At 44.2% G+C, this 18,703-nt stretch overlaps 1 protein-coding gene across 1 annotated transcript in view; it reads right to left on the reverse strand.

Annotated features, from left to right (window-relative positions):
* LOC139264069 (collagen alpha-3(VI) chain-like) overlaps nucleotides 1-18,703 on the reverse strand; it is a 176,618-nt gene that overhangs the window by 73,535 nt on the left and 84,380 nt on the right. The window contains exons 13-16 of the mRNA XM_070880166.1: nucleotides 17,076-17,129; nucleotides 9,635-9,670; nucleotides 6,278-6,340; nucleotides 3,411-3,473 (exon numbers count right to left, since the gene is read on the reverse strand). Of these exons, the coding sequence (XP_070736267.1) occupies nucleotides 3,411-3,473; nucleotides 6,278-6,340; nucleotides 9,635-9,670; nucleotides 17,076-17,129 (216 nt within the window). The remainder of the gene's footprint in view (nucleotides 1-3,410; nucleotides 3,474-6,277; nucleotides 6,341-9,634; nucleotides 9,671-17,075; nucleotides 17,130-18,703) is intronic.

Below are 18,703 nucleotides of genomic sequence, written 5' to 3' on the forward strand. Positions count from 1 at the left end.
TACTTGCTCACGGGAATCCCGCCAGCGGAACTCCTCATGAAACGCACGTTCAAAACGCGGCTGTCCCTCATTCACCCAAGCCTGGCAGACATTGTTGAGGGCAAGCGGCAGTCCCAAACCGAGTGCCATGATCAAAGCTCAAGGGGGAGGTGTATAGAAATGGATGACCTGGTATTTGTGCTTAACTAGGACCAAGTAGCTTGAGGGCACCGTATTTGGTAAAGAGGGAAATAGGGCCATAGTGGTCAGACTAAACAATGGGCAGATATGCCGCAAACATCTGGACCAGGTAAAGAAAAGTTTCAGCATGGACACTGAGGAACCTGAAATAGACCATGGGATGTCAACCACACCACTGCCAGTGAATGAGCAACAAGGACAATCAACAGCATGCACAGTCCCTGCGGCCAGCCCGGACAGACCAGAACCAACTCAGGCGACAGAGACACATGCCACGGCTCAACCACCAGAGCCACAACTGCGGCGCTCCACGAGAGAGCGTCGACCGCCTGAAAGACTCAATCTTTGACCCAAAGACATTGGGGGGGGAGGTGATGTCATGCTTGTAACCTTCACATAACTGTAACCAATATGTAACAACACTGTACACTGTATACAACTGTGAAATACACATCTTGACCACAGGGGGTGAACTTGTGGGAGACACTCCTTACCTGGTCAATCAGGTACTTAAAGGGAGGTTCCACGCAGGCTCAGCACTCCTTGGTCCGGGGAATAAAGGTGCAGCTCATGAGTGACCTTGTCTGCAGTATATGCCTCGTGTGAATATGTTCTCGAGTTGAGAACTCTACAGACCGGATGGGATACATTCTTGGATGCTGACGGAAGTTAAGGTGGAACTTGCGGAGGTACTGGTCATAATTTTCCAATTAACCTTAGATGCAGAGGTGATGCCAGAGGACAGGAGAATTGTAAATGTTACACCCCTGTTCAAAAAAGGGTGTAGCGATAAACCCAGCAACTACAGGCCAGTCAGTTTAACCTCGGTAGTGGAGAAGCATTTGCAAATGATAATCAGGGACAAAATTAACAATCACTTGGAGAAGTGTGCATTAATCAAGGGAAGCCAGCACGGATTTGTTAAACCAAATCATGTTTAACTAATTTGATTGAGTTTTTTGATGAGGTAACAGAGAGTGTTGATGAGGGCAAAGTGGTTGACATGGTGTACATGGACTTTCAAAAGTCGTTTGATAAAGTGCCACATAATAGGCTGGCCAGCAAAGTTGAAGCCCATGGAATAAAAGGGACAGTGGCAGCATGGATATGAAATTGGCTAAGTGACAGGAAACAGAGAGTCGTGGTGAATGGTTGTTTCGGAGGAAGGTATACAGTAGTGTTCCTCAGGGGTTGGTATAAGGACCACTGTATTTCTTGATATATATTCATGACTTGGACTTGGATGTACAGGGCACCAGTTCAACATTTGCAGATGACACAAAATTTGCAAAATTAGTGAACAGTGAGGAGGATGGTGATAGACTTCAAGAAGACATAGACAGGCTGGTGAAATGGGCAGACATGTGACAGATGAAATTTAATGTAGAAAAGTGTGAAGTGATATATTTTGGTTGGAAGAATGAGGAGAGGTGATATAAACTGAAGTGTACAAACCTAAAGGGGGTGCAAGAACAGAGAGACCTGGGGGTATATGTACACAAATCGTTGGAGGTGGAGGGCAGGTTAAAAAAGTGTATGGGATCCTGGGCTTGATAAATAGAGGCACAGAGTACAAAAGCAAGGAAGTTATAATAAACCTTTATAAAACACTAATTTGACCGCAACAGGAGTATTGTGTCCATTTCTGGGCACCGCACCTTACGAAGATGTGAAGGGCTTAGAGAGGGTGCAGAAAAGATTCACCAGAATAGTTCCAGGAATGAGGAACTTCAGTTATGTTGGTAGACTGGAGAAGCAGGGGCTGTTCTCCTTGGAGAAGAGAGGTTGAGAGGTTGAAGGTTGAGAGAAGATTTGATAGAGGTGTTCAAAATCATGAGGGGTCTAGACAAGAGTAGATAGAGAGACACATATCCCATTGGTGAAAGGGTTGAGAACCAGGGGACACTGATAAGATGATTGGCAAAAGAACCAAAAGCGACATGAAGAAAAACATTTTTACACAGCGAGAGGTTAGGATCTGGAATCTGAAAGGGTGGTGGAGGCAGACTCAATTGTGGCTTTCAAAAGGGAATTGGATAAGAACCTGAAGGGAAAAAAATGCAGGCCTACAGGGAAAGGAACTAGCTGAAGTGCTCTTGCAGAGAGCCGGAATGGATTTGATAGGCCGAATGGCCTCCTTTTGTGCTGTAACCATTCTAAGTGTGTCAGTGAGAGTGGTGCAATATGTTTGGGTGATATGCCTGTCATGGTTGAATAACTGATTGTGTGTGCAAGCTGTGAGATGTAGGTGTGAGGCTTGCAGCAGTGGTAAGTTTGTGAGGGTGAGGTGAAGATATGAATGTCATGATTGGTGGTAGGTGAATGATGGGGGTGTGGTGCATTGAGCAGTGTGTGAGGCTAGTGCTGCAAATATGGGATATGGCATTTGAAGCTGAATTAACTGATCTTGACCACTTGTGTGAGATCATGAAACTTCCCCCTGCACTGCATCCAAGTGCTCGGGGCTAAACTGCTGGTAGTCACCACAGCAGCTATCTGCTCCCATTGGGCTTTATACTGTTGCCCGGAGGGGCTCCTGGGTCCCTATGGAAACAGCATCTCTCTTCGAGTTGATCTCCTGCACCAAGGCCTCCAGTTCTGCATCGGATACTGTACTGTGCGAACTCTCTCCTCTGTTGTGACATAATTTTTATTTTCTCCTCTCACTCTTTTCCCCAGCTAGCTCAATGAGATGTTGCAGGCACAATGCACCTCCCCTTTTAAGAGATGCAGACTGCCTATAATTAGTGCAGGCTAGCTTTAAGTGCTGCTAGCCTCGTACAAACTTGGGCCCCCTGCTGAGCGTTCAGCTACTCAGGAACATATTCAGCACTGGGCTGAATGCCGCAATCATGCTAATCAGCAGGCAGCATGAAATTAGACTGCTGCCTGCATTTCTTTGAACGGGCGCGGGTTGATTGCACATTGCGATCCCCGCGGTCGCTTTTGGGGGCAACGAATTTCTTGGCATTTTATCGTTTCTACTCACCTTATGACCAATATAATCAACATTCAGTGAAAGAACAGAATAATACTTTGCCCTGAGGCATGCGGATGTTACTGATACATGCTGTACTTGTAGACAAACATTCATATCCATCCAGGTTCTAACTTACTCTGTAATCTCCATTGCAATGGCTCAATCGAATAATTGTACTTTTACAAACCTGACTAAAACTGTACAAAGCCTCTTCATCACAGACATACTGCGATTCAGCTCTACTACAAACCTGTAGACCTCGAGCTCCTGGTTCTCCTTTTGCGCCCTGAGACCCAGGCGGACCAGGTATCCCCTGTAACAAGGCAAAAAACCATAAGTTTGCAATTCATCTACATGAGTACAAGTTGATGTTACATTATAACAAAAAGTAATTGACAACTTTATTGGTTAATCTGGAGATCTAAAAATTTAATCTTTGTCATTCTAAAAAATATATTAGCAATATATATTTATTTATATGAGATCTGAGACAAGTCAAACCAAAACCAAGCTTCATTCATTTCGATAAGATCACCTCTCATTCATTCTTCTGAATTCCAATGAGTAGAGGCCCAACCTCCTCAACCTTTCCTCATAAGTCAACCCCCCTCATCTCCGGAATCAACCTAGTGAACCTCTGAACAGCCTCCAATGCAAGTATATCCTTCCTTAAATCTGGAGACCAAAACTGTATTCTAGGTGTGGCCTCACCAATACCCTGTATAACTGTAGCAAGACTTCCCTGCTTTTATACACCATCCCCTTTGCAATAAAGAACAAGATTCCATTGGCCTTCCTGATCACTTGTTGTACCTGCACACTAACCTTTTGTGTTTCATGCACAAGTACCCCTAGGCCCGCTGTACTGCAGCACTTTGCAATCTTTCTCCATTTAAATAATAACTTGCTTTTTGATTTTTTTTCTGCCAAAGTGCATGACCTCACACTTTCCAACATAATAGTCCATCTGCCAAATGTTTGCACACTCACTTAGCCTGTCTATGTCCTTTTGCAGATTTTTTGTGTCCTCCTCACACATTGCTTTTCCTCCCATCTTTGTATCGTCAGCAAACTTGGCTATGTTACACTCGGTCATTTCTTCCAAGTTGTTAATATAGATTGTAAATAGTTGGTGTCCCAGCACTGATCCCTGCAGCACCCCACTAGTTACTGATTGCCAACCCGAGAATGAACCATTTATCTCGACTCTCTCTTTTCTGTTAGTTAGCCAATTCTCCATCCATGCTAATATATTACCCCCAACCCCCTGAACTTTCATCTTGTGCAGTAACATTTTATGTGGCACCTTGTCAAATGCCTTCTGGAAGCCCAAATACACCACATCAAAGTTCTCAAAAATACGTTTGTGCAATAGGCAGAAAACATAAATGACTGTAAATAGCATTTCTACAGAGTTTGATGATTATCTTAAATATTTACAATTGTTATTAAATATTTAGGGATCGAAATTCAGTTTCTTAGAGGGGCAACTAATGGGCGGCCATGTAATATAGTCGGTGGCGACCGGGTTCCTGGTCTGTCAGGAAATTTAGTTGGGCGGTGGGGGTGGTAGCAAGGCGTACCATTGCATGGTGACATCATCAAGCGTGCAATGCCTCCTTGCCGCTGGGAAATTAGGTGACTATGGTGCCCTTACTGGCCGGCGTACGTACAGCCTGCAAAAGGTGGTGGGACATCGTGGATCCCAGGGCGGTAACGTCCACGGATCAAGATGTTTATATTTATTTTTTTTTAGCATTTAGGTATTAATGGGACCAGTGGGGAAGTGTGGGTATGGGTGAGAGAGTGTGGGAAACTTATTTTTCATGTTTTTAAACTCGCATGCCAGCAACCGACCATCACGAAATTCAGTAGGCCTCCTGAGCTGCAACTCCATTGGCGCCCAAGGATGAGTGTGCAACGGCACTTTAAGCACAGCTTTCTCATCTTTGGGCGGCAAAACTGAATTTTGCAGTTTGAGGCAGCACCTACTGCCTGCCGTTAAAATCCACACTCAGCCACTGACACCGCCTCAACAATTCCGACCCCTTATAATCAGTAACCACTTTTAGAGGCAGAACATTACTGATTTTACACGATACATTCGGAGATCCCAAAAGTTTAATTAGCTTATGTATCTTGTTTAAAGTAATGTTTTGTGGTGTGAAGCCCATAATCTGAGGAAGGACGTTCTTGCTCTTGAGGGAGTGCAGCGAAGGTTCACCAGACTGATTCCCGGGATGGCAGGACTGACATATGAGGAGAGACCGGATCGACTGGGCCTGTATTCACTGGAATTTAGAAGGATGAGAGGGGATCTCATAGAAACATATAAAATTCTGACGGGATTAGACAGGTTAGATGCAGGAAGAATGTTCCCGATGTTGGGGAAGTCCAGAACCAGGGGACATAGTCTAAGGATAAGGGGTAAGCCATTTATGACTGAGATGAAGAGAAACTTCTTCACTCAGAGAGTTGTTAACCTGTGGAATTCCCTACCGCAGAGAGTTGTTGATGCCAGTTCATTGGATATATTCAAGAGGGAGTTAGATATGGCCCTTGGGGCTAAAGGGATCAAGGGGTATGGAGAGAAAGCAGGAAAGTGGTACTGAGGTGAACGATCAGCCATGATCTTATTGAATGGTGGTGCAGGCTCGAAGGGCTGAATGGCCTATTTTCTATGTTTCTATGTTTCTATGAAGTAATGCACTGCTGAATACATCCAAATTCATATTTTTTCCTATCCTGAATCTTGCATTTGTTGCATTTGAATGCAGGTTAATTTCGCCCCCAACATCACTGAAAGTACATCTGTGGTGTCAAGCAAGGTCAGAATTAGGATTGACTGTAACAAACTCTATGATCAAATCGATTGCCAGAAGAAAGGTTGCATGAGTTAAGTAACAGGTATGTTGGCATCCAGTGGGAATCTGCATTTGAAGGGAGGAGAGCAGGAAAATGGGAGGAAACAGCAAATGCACTTCACAAATCTTAATTTGTAGATATATTTGTGATGAGCAAATTAATAAAACTGCAGCATGCAAATTAAAGTAGTTAAACAATCAGCTTCTACAGTACTAAGACACTGATTAAATATTAGTCGTTACTGGTGACCACCTGTGGGCCGTGGATTCCTTGATTTCCATTACGACCTTGCTTACCAGGCTTTCCGTTCTGACCCTACACAGAAACAGAAAATTATGATTTTAATGAAAAAGAATCTCTAATTTTGTAAACATCACTTCACCATGCTCCATAAAATTGTATTTGATTTAAAGTGTGGAGTTAAGAATAGCCCAGCAGCTCCAGATATAGAACATTATCCTGCCATGCTGGTAATGCAGTTATTTCGAACTAAACCTAAACTCACATTAAAGCCTGACTGATTTTCCCCCTGCCCAGCCTCCAACTTCCCTCGGCCAGTAAATGTCCTTTACCAACTGTCAGCCAGATCAAAGATTGGGGTACTCTGTGTCAGCCAAATATTGTATGAAAGAGCAAAGAGATTTTAAATTATTAATAATATTAATGGGATTTATGATCAACTGTTTGTAATCAATTAGAGGTCAGTAAATTGCTTGTAAGTTTTAGGCTCCTGATCAGTGACTGGTTTTCCTTCTCTGTTCTTTTAAAAGTTACTTTTCATCGGCAACAAAGTGTGATGTCTGGAATGAGACATCTGGAATGTGATGCTGTACATTACATGGTGCAACATGTCTACCATTACAAAACTGTGTGGGCAATGCCATGAATATCTGCTTGTGAAATTTTTAATGGTAGAGACAAAGGGCTAGAACTTCCCCAGTCTAACACACTTTTTAATGCGATTTATTCATGTTAAAATTGTTTTTTTATTCTTAAAATGAAGTGCACAAAATTCCCCATGCCTTAAGAATGGCGTTTTGAAAATATCGACAAAAAGCGGATCGCCCTGGTGCAACGCGAAAAAAAACCGCGCCGTCTAAATTTGGCCATTCTGCGAACCCGTTTTGGGATGAAAAAAAATGAGAAAAGCAGGTATTGCAGCCTCAAACTGTAAGTAGGAAGACCTGCAAAAAAGATAAGTTAAAGTTTTTATTTTTTAATTCTTTTGCAGTAATTACTTAGTTAAGGGTCTTGTAAATGTTTAGTGATCTATGATTTTGGCAATTTTTTTTGGAGTTTTCTCCCCTCACGGAGCCTGTATTTTTGGCGTTGATAGGCCTCGGGCTAAAGTTGGCGACATCGCGGTTTTTCACGCGAATTGTCGTGCAACGCCGTTTTTTAAGGACCGGCGTATTTTGTGGCCAAATTTGCCCCCTTAAAAAAAAAATGGCAAAATTTTAATTTTATTTATTCACTAAAATGTTATTTTTTCAAATAATGACAGGCTGTGGAATTTCTAGCCCAAAGGGACAAATTTGACCTCTTTATACTGGGCTACCCTGTTTTTGCCATACAGAAGATGCTAAATTGCTGGTTGCATTAAAACCACCTGTAAGCATGCTCAAAGACTGAAAAATGTAAATTAAAAATAAACATAACCCATGTGGGTAGAACTTCTGATCGGTGATGTTTACATATGAACGCTTAACACACTTATAATACATAACTTTTAGGCAGCCGTTGTCCCATTTAAAATAGGTAAATGTCTGCTGAAACCTTACTGGAAACTCTTTTAGAGTCTACCTGCAAAACATAAACATTAAACCGTGCCACCCGACCTGGGTGACACACCAGACATTTACAAGGCCCTTTTTTCCTTTTTTTGGTTTTTTTTTTTGTGTTTTTCTTTTTTTTGGTTTTTTTTTTGGGCACTAAAATCACAATTTTCCCCAGTGCCCCCTATAAAAGGGAAGGGGGACACTAAAAGCACCGGCAATTAAAACAAATTAAACTTAAAAAAAACGTAAAATCAAATTAAAATTTGGTTGCCGGGCGTGATGATGGAAACCTTACTGGAAACTCTTTTAGAGTCTACCTGCGGAAACATAAAACATTAAAGAGTGCCACCCGACCTGGGTGACACTCCAGACATTTCCAAGGCCCTTTTTCCCCCCTTTTTTTTTTTTTTTTGGCACTAAAATCACAATTTTTCCCCAGTGCCCCCTATAAAAGGGAAGGGGACACTAAAAGCACCGGCAATTAAAACAAATTAACTTTAAAACGTAAAATCAAATTAAAATTTGGTTGCCGGGCGTGATGATGGAAACCTTACTGGAAACTCTTTTGAGTTTACCTGCGAAAACATAAACATTAAAGAGTGCCACCCGACCTGGGTGACACTCCAGACATTTACAAGGCCCTTTTTTTCCCCCCCTTTTTTTTGTTTTTTTTTTGTGTTTTTCTTTTTTTGGTTTTTTTTTGGGCACTAAAATCACAATTGTTCCCCAGTGCCCCCTATAAAAGGGAAGGGGGACACTAAAAGCACCGGCAATTAAAACAAATTAAACTTAAAAAAAACGTAAAATCAAATTAAAATTTGGTTGCCGGGCGTGATGATGGAAACCTTACTGGAAACTCTTTTAGAGTCTACCTGCGGAAACATAAAACATTAAAGAGTGCCACCCGACCTGGGTGACACTCCAGACATTTCCAAGGCCCTTTTTCCCCCCTTTTTTTTTTTTTTTTTGGCACTAAAATCACAATTTTTCCCCAGTGCCCCCTATAAAAGGGAAGGGGACACTAAAAGCACCGGCAATTAAAACAAATTAACTTTAAAACGTAAAATCAAATTAAAATTTGGTTGCCGGGCGTGATGATGGAAACCTTACTGGAAGCATGTAAGTTGGACATCAGGTGAAGATGGGATTAGACTAAATGTCATTCATAGTTAAATAGTTTGCCATTATTTATTGATTGGATCACATGTGAAAATTTTTCCCTTCTGTAAAGTACTGGTTGGCTTTCTACGTGACATTATACTTTGGCAATGAGTCACCATCTTCTGTTGTGTTTTGTAATCCATTGTACAGAGAGTAAGGGGATTCTGGATCCTTTTATCCAAAATATGGATCCAAAATATGACCGGTGTGCATTAATTATTCATTAAATACACACCTAGTTTGCAATGAATTAAGATTATTTGTGAATCTGAAGTAATTCTAATTGGCTCAATTTAGGATGTTCCTGAATTTGCTTGCTTAAGAACAGTTCCAATTCAGGCAGCAGCTGGCTAGTTGAGAAAGCATCTGTCCTCAAGCACAGATGTTGCAGCTCAGTAACAAGAAGGATTTCACAACTGAAATTTAAAAAGCACATTTTTGAATCGAAACTTCAAATTTAAGTTGTATTCCCCCAGTGGGCATCTTCCCACTAGCTATTGTAGGTTACATAGGAAGATAGGAATCTAAAAGACTGGAAAAGATTATTGCTATCCATCTGGCTTGTTGCACTGAATCCCACTTATAAACATCACAAGTAATATTGTGCAATATGTACTAAATTAATACGATGCAGTTAGAATAATTTGATTGAAAATACCGTCAAACTCACATTATTACCAGGTGGCCCTCTGTGACCAGGGAGACCCTAAAGTAAATAAAAATATTACATTTTTAAGTTAAATCACCTGATAACTTTATTACATGAGATGTGCATCTTAACATGGGTTGTACAACTTAATCTTTTTGAAGAAAGTTTTTCTCTTGTTCAAGTGATTAAAGTATATCACACATTATAAGAAAGGTAATAGGTTATACATATGCTTAGTATTTGGCTCAGAGCTGACCTTGCTTTTTGTACAAAAAGAAAAAGGAGAGTGGGGGTGGGGAGGTACCAAGAAGCAAATCATATAATTCTATAATCTAATTCTATAGTCTAATTCCGCCTATAGTCTTACTCTGGTTCATTCTCCATTTAAGAGGTGTTTGTACTATCCAGAGAGATATGCGCAATGGCCTTATTTAATAGCAAGGCAGATAAAGTTTCATCACTGGGATTCTGTGCAAACTTTCATACTGCAACAGAATTTGATATACCAATTGTGTTAACATAAGTATCAAAGTCTGACTTATATGCAAGTAACCCTTGCGACATTGCTGCAGTCATATTTTTTTTAATAATCGGCCACATTGCTTTCAACGTTTTGAGAAGGTACGCCCCAGCATGGAGTAGAACTTCCTTCTCAGTGCGGTGGTTGAGAAAGTTGCACTGAATTAGACTAGAGACAAGCATAAGTCTTGAATTTAATACAGGGAAGATGGAGTGAGTTGGATAGTGTTTTTGAATCTTAGGAGGAACAGGAGGGGAAAATTTGGAACAGCAATATCATAATATCATCAATAAAAAACAGAAATGTAAAAATATTAGACAGATAGAGAGATTATTAGCCTAAAAGAGATTGCCCATCAGATAACAAGCTTTTTCTTGTATCCTGTCCAGAAGTACGAGATGGAAACAATATTAAAATCTTGGGTGAACTTTGGTTTTAGAGTTAAGAGCTGTTGATCTGGGATGATATATCTGTGATCTGAGGTCCGAACTTGGTGAAAGCCAAGGCCCGCCAAAAGGACCGCCGAGAGATCGGGCGGTACTTTGGCATGAAGATTCCTCTAAAAGATCTGCTAGTACTGCCCGGCTGCAAAATACTGACTTGCGCCCTAAATCTGGGCGGCAGCTCCCAATCTCAGTGGCAAATGCGATCCTCGCCAAAGTGCCGCGAGGATTGAGTTGGGTCTAGGGAGGGGGGAACACATAAGAATAAAAATGAACACAAAAAAAAACACTTGAACACCTTCAGGGGACCCCAACCCCCTGATTCGCTGAAAAAAATAACAGAAGTTTACTAACCTTTTTTTTGCAGGTCTTCATACTTATCGTTGGGGTTAGATCTGCCTGCATGCAGCGGTCCTTCCCCCTGCTGCCGCCGACTCCTGCCCGTACCAATATGGCAGCTCAGTGGGCGGGAGGTCACTTGCGCAACTCGCTTGCCAACGGCCATCAGCGGGCGGTTCCCAGCGGTACTCCCTTCCCGCCGGCGGGAGACCTCCACGAAAATGGCAACGAGGGGAGACCGCCCAGAAAACTCGGTGACAGCCGACGGTGGGTGGTGAGGCCACCAAGCTCGGGCCCCTGGAGTTAAAACACGGGGAAAGAATCGTTTGGCAAGAAAGAGGAAATCAAGTTTCCTGGAGGCAGCATTAGCAATGAAAATTATGTGAGAGGAATCGGAGGAAAATATTGAGGCCATGAACGTTGCGGGATCATAGAATCATAGAATTTTACAGCACAGAAGGAGACCATTCGGCCAATCATGCATGTGCTGGCCCCTTAGTAGAGATTTCCAATTAATCCCACTCCTTTGCTCCTTCCTCATAACTCTAATTTTTTTCTCTTCATCTAGTCATCCTATTTTCTTTTGAAAGTTACTATTGAATCTGCTTCCACCATCCTTTCAGTGCATTACAGATCACAAAAACTCGCTGTGTAAGAACATGTTTCTTCAGGTTGTCTCTGGTTCACCTTAAATTTTTGTCCTCTAGTTAACTTTCTGCCACTGGAAACAGTTTGTCTATATTTACTCTATCACAATCATTCATGATTTTGGATACCTCTATCAAATTTCTTCTTTGTTCTAAGGAGAACAATTCCTGCTCCTCCAGAGTCTCCACAAGTGAAGTCCCTCATCTCTGGTACCATTCTAATAAATCTCTTCTGCACCCTCTCCAAGGCCTTGACATCCTTCCTGAAGTAGAGCACCCAGAATGGGTCACAATATTCTGAGGCTCAACCAGTGTTTTATGAACTGCCTTGCATTTGTACTCTCTTCCTCTATTAATAAAGCCAAGGATCCCATATTCCTTTTTAACCTTGTACACCTTCTCAATGTGTCCTGCTACTTTCAAAGATTTGAGTACATACACCCTCAGGTCTCTCTCTTCCTGCACCCCCTTTAAAATGGTAACATTTATTTCATATTGTCTCTCTTCATTCTTCATACCAAAATGTATCACTTCACACTTCTTTGCGTTAAATTTCATCTGCAATGTGTCTGCCCATTTTACCAGTCTGTCTATATCCTTCCGAAGTCTGTAACTATCCTTATTGTTTACTACATTTCCGAATTTTGTATCAACTGCAAATTTTGAAATTATGCACTGTATATCCAAGTCCAGATCATAAATATATATCAGAAAGTGCAGTGGTCTGAATACCAACTCCTGGAGAATAGCACTGTAAACCTCCCTCCTATCTGAAAACAACCATTCACCACTGTGCACTGCTTTCTGTCCTGAAGGGGGAATTAAAGAGTTAAACACGTTTTAGATTAGGAAGGCAAAAACACAATTTGCTGATGTGACAAAATTAGCAAGTGCAACTATAGAACAATGTGTGAGTTCCTGTTATTCAGAACTAAAGTCTTGAGCCTAGGAAGTGGGTTCCTGTTATTAAGAAATAAGTTCCTGTTAGTGGAAGAAGGCAGGATGCAGGATTCATTTGTTCATACCCAAGGAGGATACTGGAACAATTAACAAAGTTAAAATTAAACAATCTGTAACAAAATGAAAAAATAGTCATGCGGTAGAAAGACTGACCAATGATAATGTAAATGATGACTTTGCAAGAATTCTGTATAAAGGAGCAACTCCTTAAAAGTGTTCGACGAGGACAGGTAACGCATCCAGTTGAGGAACTGGTGTGGCCGTGTCCCCTGGATCAAGTAATTAAATATTTATTTTCTTCACAGACCTGTGTTGAGTGTCTTTGTCTTACTCCACATCAAATGGAGCAGTCTGGCAGGATGCACCCGGGCGAAAGACAGACAGACGTTTGCAGACCATCACGAGTGAATATATTTTAAATATCACTCATAAATCCGATGTAAGCTTTCATGTCGGTCGCCTGGGGTGTCTGAACTTGTGAGAAAGGTCTGTAATGGTGTAAAAGACTTGAGGGTAGTTAAGTACGGGATGGGCGATATTAAACCAGCATCTCAAGGTAGTGATGCAGGGAGCGCTGGACTGAGGCCTTTCAGCTCAAGTAGCAGAATTAACTGCACTGATGGAAGCCTTATTACTGGCAGTAGGAAAAACAGTGAATATATATACAAATAGTAGGTATGCCTTTGGGGTACTACAAGACTACATGGTAGCATGGGGAAGGAGAGAGTTTGTTACCTCTGGCGGTGGGGCCATCAAACACAATGAATGTATAAAATTACTATTAGAAGCACCCAGCAAATCGGCTAAAGTAGCAATGATAAAGGTAAAGGCCCATCAACGAGTAGTGGATGAAATGCAGCGTGGGAATAAGGCTGCGGACAATGCCGCTCAAGAAGCGGCCACATCCACAGACGTAAAAATAGAGTCAGTCTGAAGCATTACCACAGAGGAAGACATAAACATAGTTAAACTGCATGCAGATACGAACGAAGAAGAAAGAGCAGAATGGGAGAGAAAGGGAAGATCACCTGATATAGACTCCGTGTGGAGAAAGGACGGAAAGGTGTTGGCCCCTTCCTGCATTCGGCAAATGATCATGGAGTTACACCACGGCATTAACCATGCCGGGCGTAATGCCATGATATCCAATATCTCACGGGATTAGTGGTGCCGGGAATTGGGCGCAATGTTGCTAAGCATTGTTAGCACTGTGTTACGTATGCCCAGCATTATCCGGGAAAAGCAATAAAAATAAAGATGGCGCACCAACCCCATCCATGGGGACCATGGGAAAACATACAGATAGATTTTACTGGGCCCCTAATAAACTCCAGTGGAAGGAAGTGCTGCTTGGTGATTATTGACCAGTTTACAAGGTGGGTGGAAGCAGTCGCCACCCGCAATTGTACCGCAACCACAGTAGCCCGTATACTAGTGTATACTAGCGGAAGAGGTAATTCCTGGATGGGGGATTCCCATTCAAATAGATTTGGACCAAGGGACTCATTTCATCGGAAAGGTAATGAAGGAAACATGTAAAATACTGAACATTAAGCAAAAATTCCACATCCCCTACCATCCCCAGAGTTCAGGAATGGTAGAAAGAATGAATAGAACCCTCAAAACCTCCCTGAGTAAAGCAATCCAGGGAACCGGACAGGCATGGCCGGAACTCCTGCCCACCATATTGATGAGACTGTGTGTTACACCGAACCGCATAACAGGACTCACCCCTTACGAACTAATGACTGGACGAGCAATGAAACTTCCTGAGGGGAGTTACAGGAGGAGTAGAGTTAGGACTGTTACGCGATAGAATTAGGAAGTATGTGATGGAACTGAGTAGGCAGTTAAAAGGTATGTGACAGGAAGTGCAAGATAAGCAGGAAGAGGAAGACGAGGATAAAGGAGCAAAAACCCCTGGGGGTAGTACCGGAGGTAGGAGCGAAGGTGATGGTTAAAGAATATGAAGTATTAATCAGTAGTGACATGTGCGTGTATAAATATGAAAGGTGGGGGCCGATGGAAACATTGGTTCCAGCTGAAATAAAATAAGGAGTGGAGGGTGCATTGATAGATAGACTTTTCAGGGGACTAAGATTAATATTTGCAATACTAGGGGTACTTGCCATAATAAAATGGACCTGGGAAAGGTCACATGCCCGGAGAAACAGTGCAAACAATCCAGTAGAAGTTGAAATGGTAAGAATCTAACTAAAAGCCTGGAATATCCAGGATGTATTTTAACAACAGAATGTATATAAACGTGATCATCACCGCCCTTATGATTCTGCAAGGACAAGGAAGAAACTAGTAGCCCATCACCCGACCCAAAGGGAAGTACAAGTTGTGACAATCATACAGGAGGGGGAACGATGTTCTTGTGTAAGAGGAGAACTCCAAGGTGCCCTCATATAACAAAAGGGGCCAAAGGGGGGAGGGGGGGTGTTTGTAATGAAATACACTAAGGAAAAGATGCACTTTGGAGTATGCCAGAAGATAATCACGATATTTCTAAATTTGACTGATCTAACAATCCCCAGTTTCTGCGGGTCAAAAACAATAAGCATGTATAAAAATCTAACACTGCGGGCTTTGGATGGACCCGAGTCTAAAACCCTGAGGTTTATCACATCATAGGCATGGGTTATGCGGCAGGAGTAGCGACGGTAAACACTATAGATCTCCAGATGATAGAAGAGTAGGTTGACACACTCACTCAAGCCATAAGAGGGTTGCTGGAGAGGGGAGATGATAATGAGAAGATACATGCCCAATTGGGAGATGGGGCTGAACGAGAATTGTTACAAGTGGCCCACACACTAAGGGATCATGCCAAAGCAATGAACTTAATAAACACGAACCAAAAGTGCAATAGCGAAAGCGGACGAAACACCGCGGTATGCGCCGGGTATGGAGCATGGGTGATAAGTACAGTAGAACATAACTTAGAACAGCTACAAAATGGGGAGGTCCCAGATTTGATAACCAATGACGTATTCAGGGAATGGACCTTTAGAAAAAGGGAAACAGACACCTGTGAAATCAAACGAAACAGCCACGCATGGGATCCTAAAACTAAATGTGTAACTGGTCATCAGAATATAATCGGATTTGTACTGTCAATACCACAATATGATGTGACCACGGGAAACCTCCTATATAAAGTTGATAATATAGGAAAAATAAGAAACCAAACAAGGGTCAGGTACCACAAACTACACAATATGTTATTAAGTAAGGAGATGATACCAAGGGTGTGTGCATTAAAGATGGTTATGAGAATAACCAGATTGTTTTGTGCCGAGAACATCCCAAATTTGATCAAGGTGACTGTGGATACAGTCGCACAGAAGGATGCATCCTGAACATAACCCCACTGATGCTGGATTTCGAGACAACAGCAGCACCACGAAGTAACAGGCAATGGCGTGTCTTACTATTCCTATACTCATAGTATGTGACACGAGGAGTAATTCACAGATTGCTATGTTTGAGGTCCTGCTTTTCAACTTCCTCGCTAGCTCCTGAAACTCTGGCTGTAGGACCTCAATCCTTTTCCTTCCTTATCATTGGTTCCCATATGGACTATGACTACTGGCTCTTCCCCTTCCCTCTCATAATGTTCTGCATCCTCTCAGTGATGTCCTTTACCCTGGTACCAAGGAGACAACACACCATGCAGGACTCACGTCGATGGTTGCAGAAATGTCTGTCATCCCCCTGACTATCAAATCCTCTATGACTGCTGCATTTCTGCACTTTGCTGCTCCCCCGAGTGCAGACAATAATCCCAGTATGCCATGGATGTGCACTAAACTGCACTCCCCCCAAGGTGTCATCACCCTCAATGGTACTCAGCGCTGAAAACCAGTTTGAGAGTGTGTCACTCCCAGAAGATTCCTGCACTGCCTACATCTTCCTATCCTGTCACACTATTCTCCTGATCTCTTTGTAGCTGCGGGGTGACCACCTCCTCGTATATATGCTCCAGGAAATTCTCAGCCTCCTGTATACCCTTCAGTGACTCCAGCTGCTCCTCAAGCTCAGAAGCTCAAGCTCAGAGTTCAAGCAACAGGCGGCACTTACTGCATACGTGGTTATCTAGGATACATGAAGCATCCAGGAGTTCTCACATGGCACAGGAAATGCTTTAAAAAAAAAATCACTTTAGATCGAATTAATTACTCTTATTATTTATATATTTGAAGGGATGAAGAAGGACTAAGAGTAAAGCCATTGAATGCAAAGTGGTAGATGTTAGTTTTACTTGCAAGAGACAAGAGAGGTAATTTGACTTTGGCGATATTGATTCAGCAAGCCGTTATACATCTCCCAATTTTTAATTTCTGCTGATGTGTAATGGGTGGCTGAATTGATATCACCCAATTTATACTTTTCCACAAAGTCAAAATTACATTTTGCCTGCCATGAGTGAGGTTAAGGAGTTAAAGAATATACAGGGAAATCATCAGCAACAGAGCAGACAGTGTTGGAATAAAGTATTATGGAACTTGTGTCTTTTTGATTAAAAGTAATGGAAACTTTCTTACAGGATTTCCTGCACCACCACGCTTTCCCAGATCACCATCCTCTCCTGGATCACCCTGTAAATAAATGTTACATTGTTATTGCAGCTCTACTTTTAGAGCTCTATCAAGTAACAATACCATGGCAGCACAAACCATTTGGAATTTATGTGAAATGTGTTTATTATTATAATAATACAGAAAGTACACTGCATTCCTTGGGCCCAACTTTCGGGCTGCGCCCATTTTCGCGCTGCAAAGTGCAGCTAAAAAAAACTTACCTATTCACCGGCTCCCTGCAGGTCCTCTGGAGCTGGGCGTGGCGCAGCACGAGCTGTGGGGGGGCGGAGCCAGGTCCCTGCGCTGAAAACAGTGCCGGGACCTCTGCACATGCGCGCTACAGTGGGCACGCATGTGCAGTAGCTCCAGGCGCCCAAAACTTTGGGAGGGGCGCGAAGCACGCAGCCCCTAGCCTGGCCGAATGGCCTCACTGGGGCTGTGTGGATAAGGCTCCTCCTACCCGACCGGACCCGACCCGACCCCCGCTCTTCCCACCCCCGCTGGCGACTCGACCTCTGCTCCCCGGCGACCCGACCTCCGCACCCCCCCCCCGGCGACCCAACCTCCGCGCCCCCCCCCCCCCCGGACCTCCGCGACTCTCTCTCCCCCCCCCCGACCTCCGCGACTCTCCCACCCCCCCCGACCTCCGAGACTCTCCCACCCCCCCTGACTTCCGCGACACTCCCCCTCCCCCCACCGGACCTCCGTGACTCTCTCCCCCCACCCCGGACCTCCGTGACTCTCCCCCCGCCCCCCCCCCCCCCCGAGACCCGATGCCACTTACCTGTAAATCCAACCCGAAGTCTTGGGCCCGGCCGTTCAGCCTCCTTCTCTCCCTTCCCCCCCTTCCTCTCTCCTTCCCTCCTTCCATCCTCTCACCCCTCTTCCCCCCTTCTACCCCATTCTCCTCCCACCCCCCCATCCCCCTCCTTCTCCCCCCACCACCCCTCCTCCTCCTCCCTCCTCTCCCCCACCCCTCCTCCGCCTCTCTCCCCTCCCCCCACCCCTCCTCCACCTCCCCCCCAACACCCCCTCCTCCTCCCCCCCACCCCACCTCTTCCCCACCCAACCCTCCTTCCTCCTCCCCCCCACCTCCCTCCTCCTCCTCCTCCCCACCCCCCTCCTCCTCCTCCTCCCCTCCCTATCCTCTTCCCCTCCCCATCCTCTTCCCCCCCACCCTCTTCCCTCCCCCACCCTCTTCCCTTCCCTCCCCTCTCCCCACCCTCCTCCCCCACCCCCTTCTCCCCCTCCCCTCCACCCCCTTCTCCCCCTCCCCTCCACCCCCCTTCTCCCACTCCCCTACCCCCCTTCCCCTATCCCCTTCTCCCCCTCTCCACCCCCCTTCTCCCGCTCCCCTTCCCACCCCCTTCTCCCGCTCCCCTCCCCACCCCCTTTCTCCCCTTCCCCCTCCCATCCCCCTTCTCCCCTCCCCCTCCCACCCCCCTTCTCCCCTTCCCCCTCCCACTCCCCTTCCCACCCCCTTCTCCCCTTCCTCCCCCTCCCACCTCCCTTCCCCCCTTCCCCATCCCACCCCCCTTGCCTCCCCACCCCCCTTCTCCCCCTCCCCCTTGCCTCCCCACCCCCCTTCTCCC

This window comes from Pristiophorus japonicus, chromosome 5, assembly GCF_044704955.1.
Source record: "Pristiophorus japonicus isolate sPriJap1 chromosome 5, sPriJap1.hap1, whole genome shotgun sequence".
In the NCBI taxonomy this organism is placed as follows: domain Eukaryota; kingdom Metazoa; phylum Chordata; class Chondrichthyes; family Pristiophoridae; genus Pristiophorus; species Pristiophorus japonicus.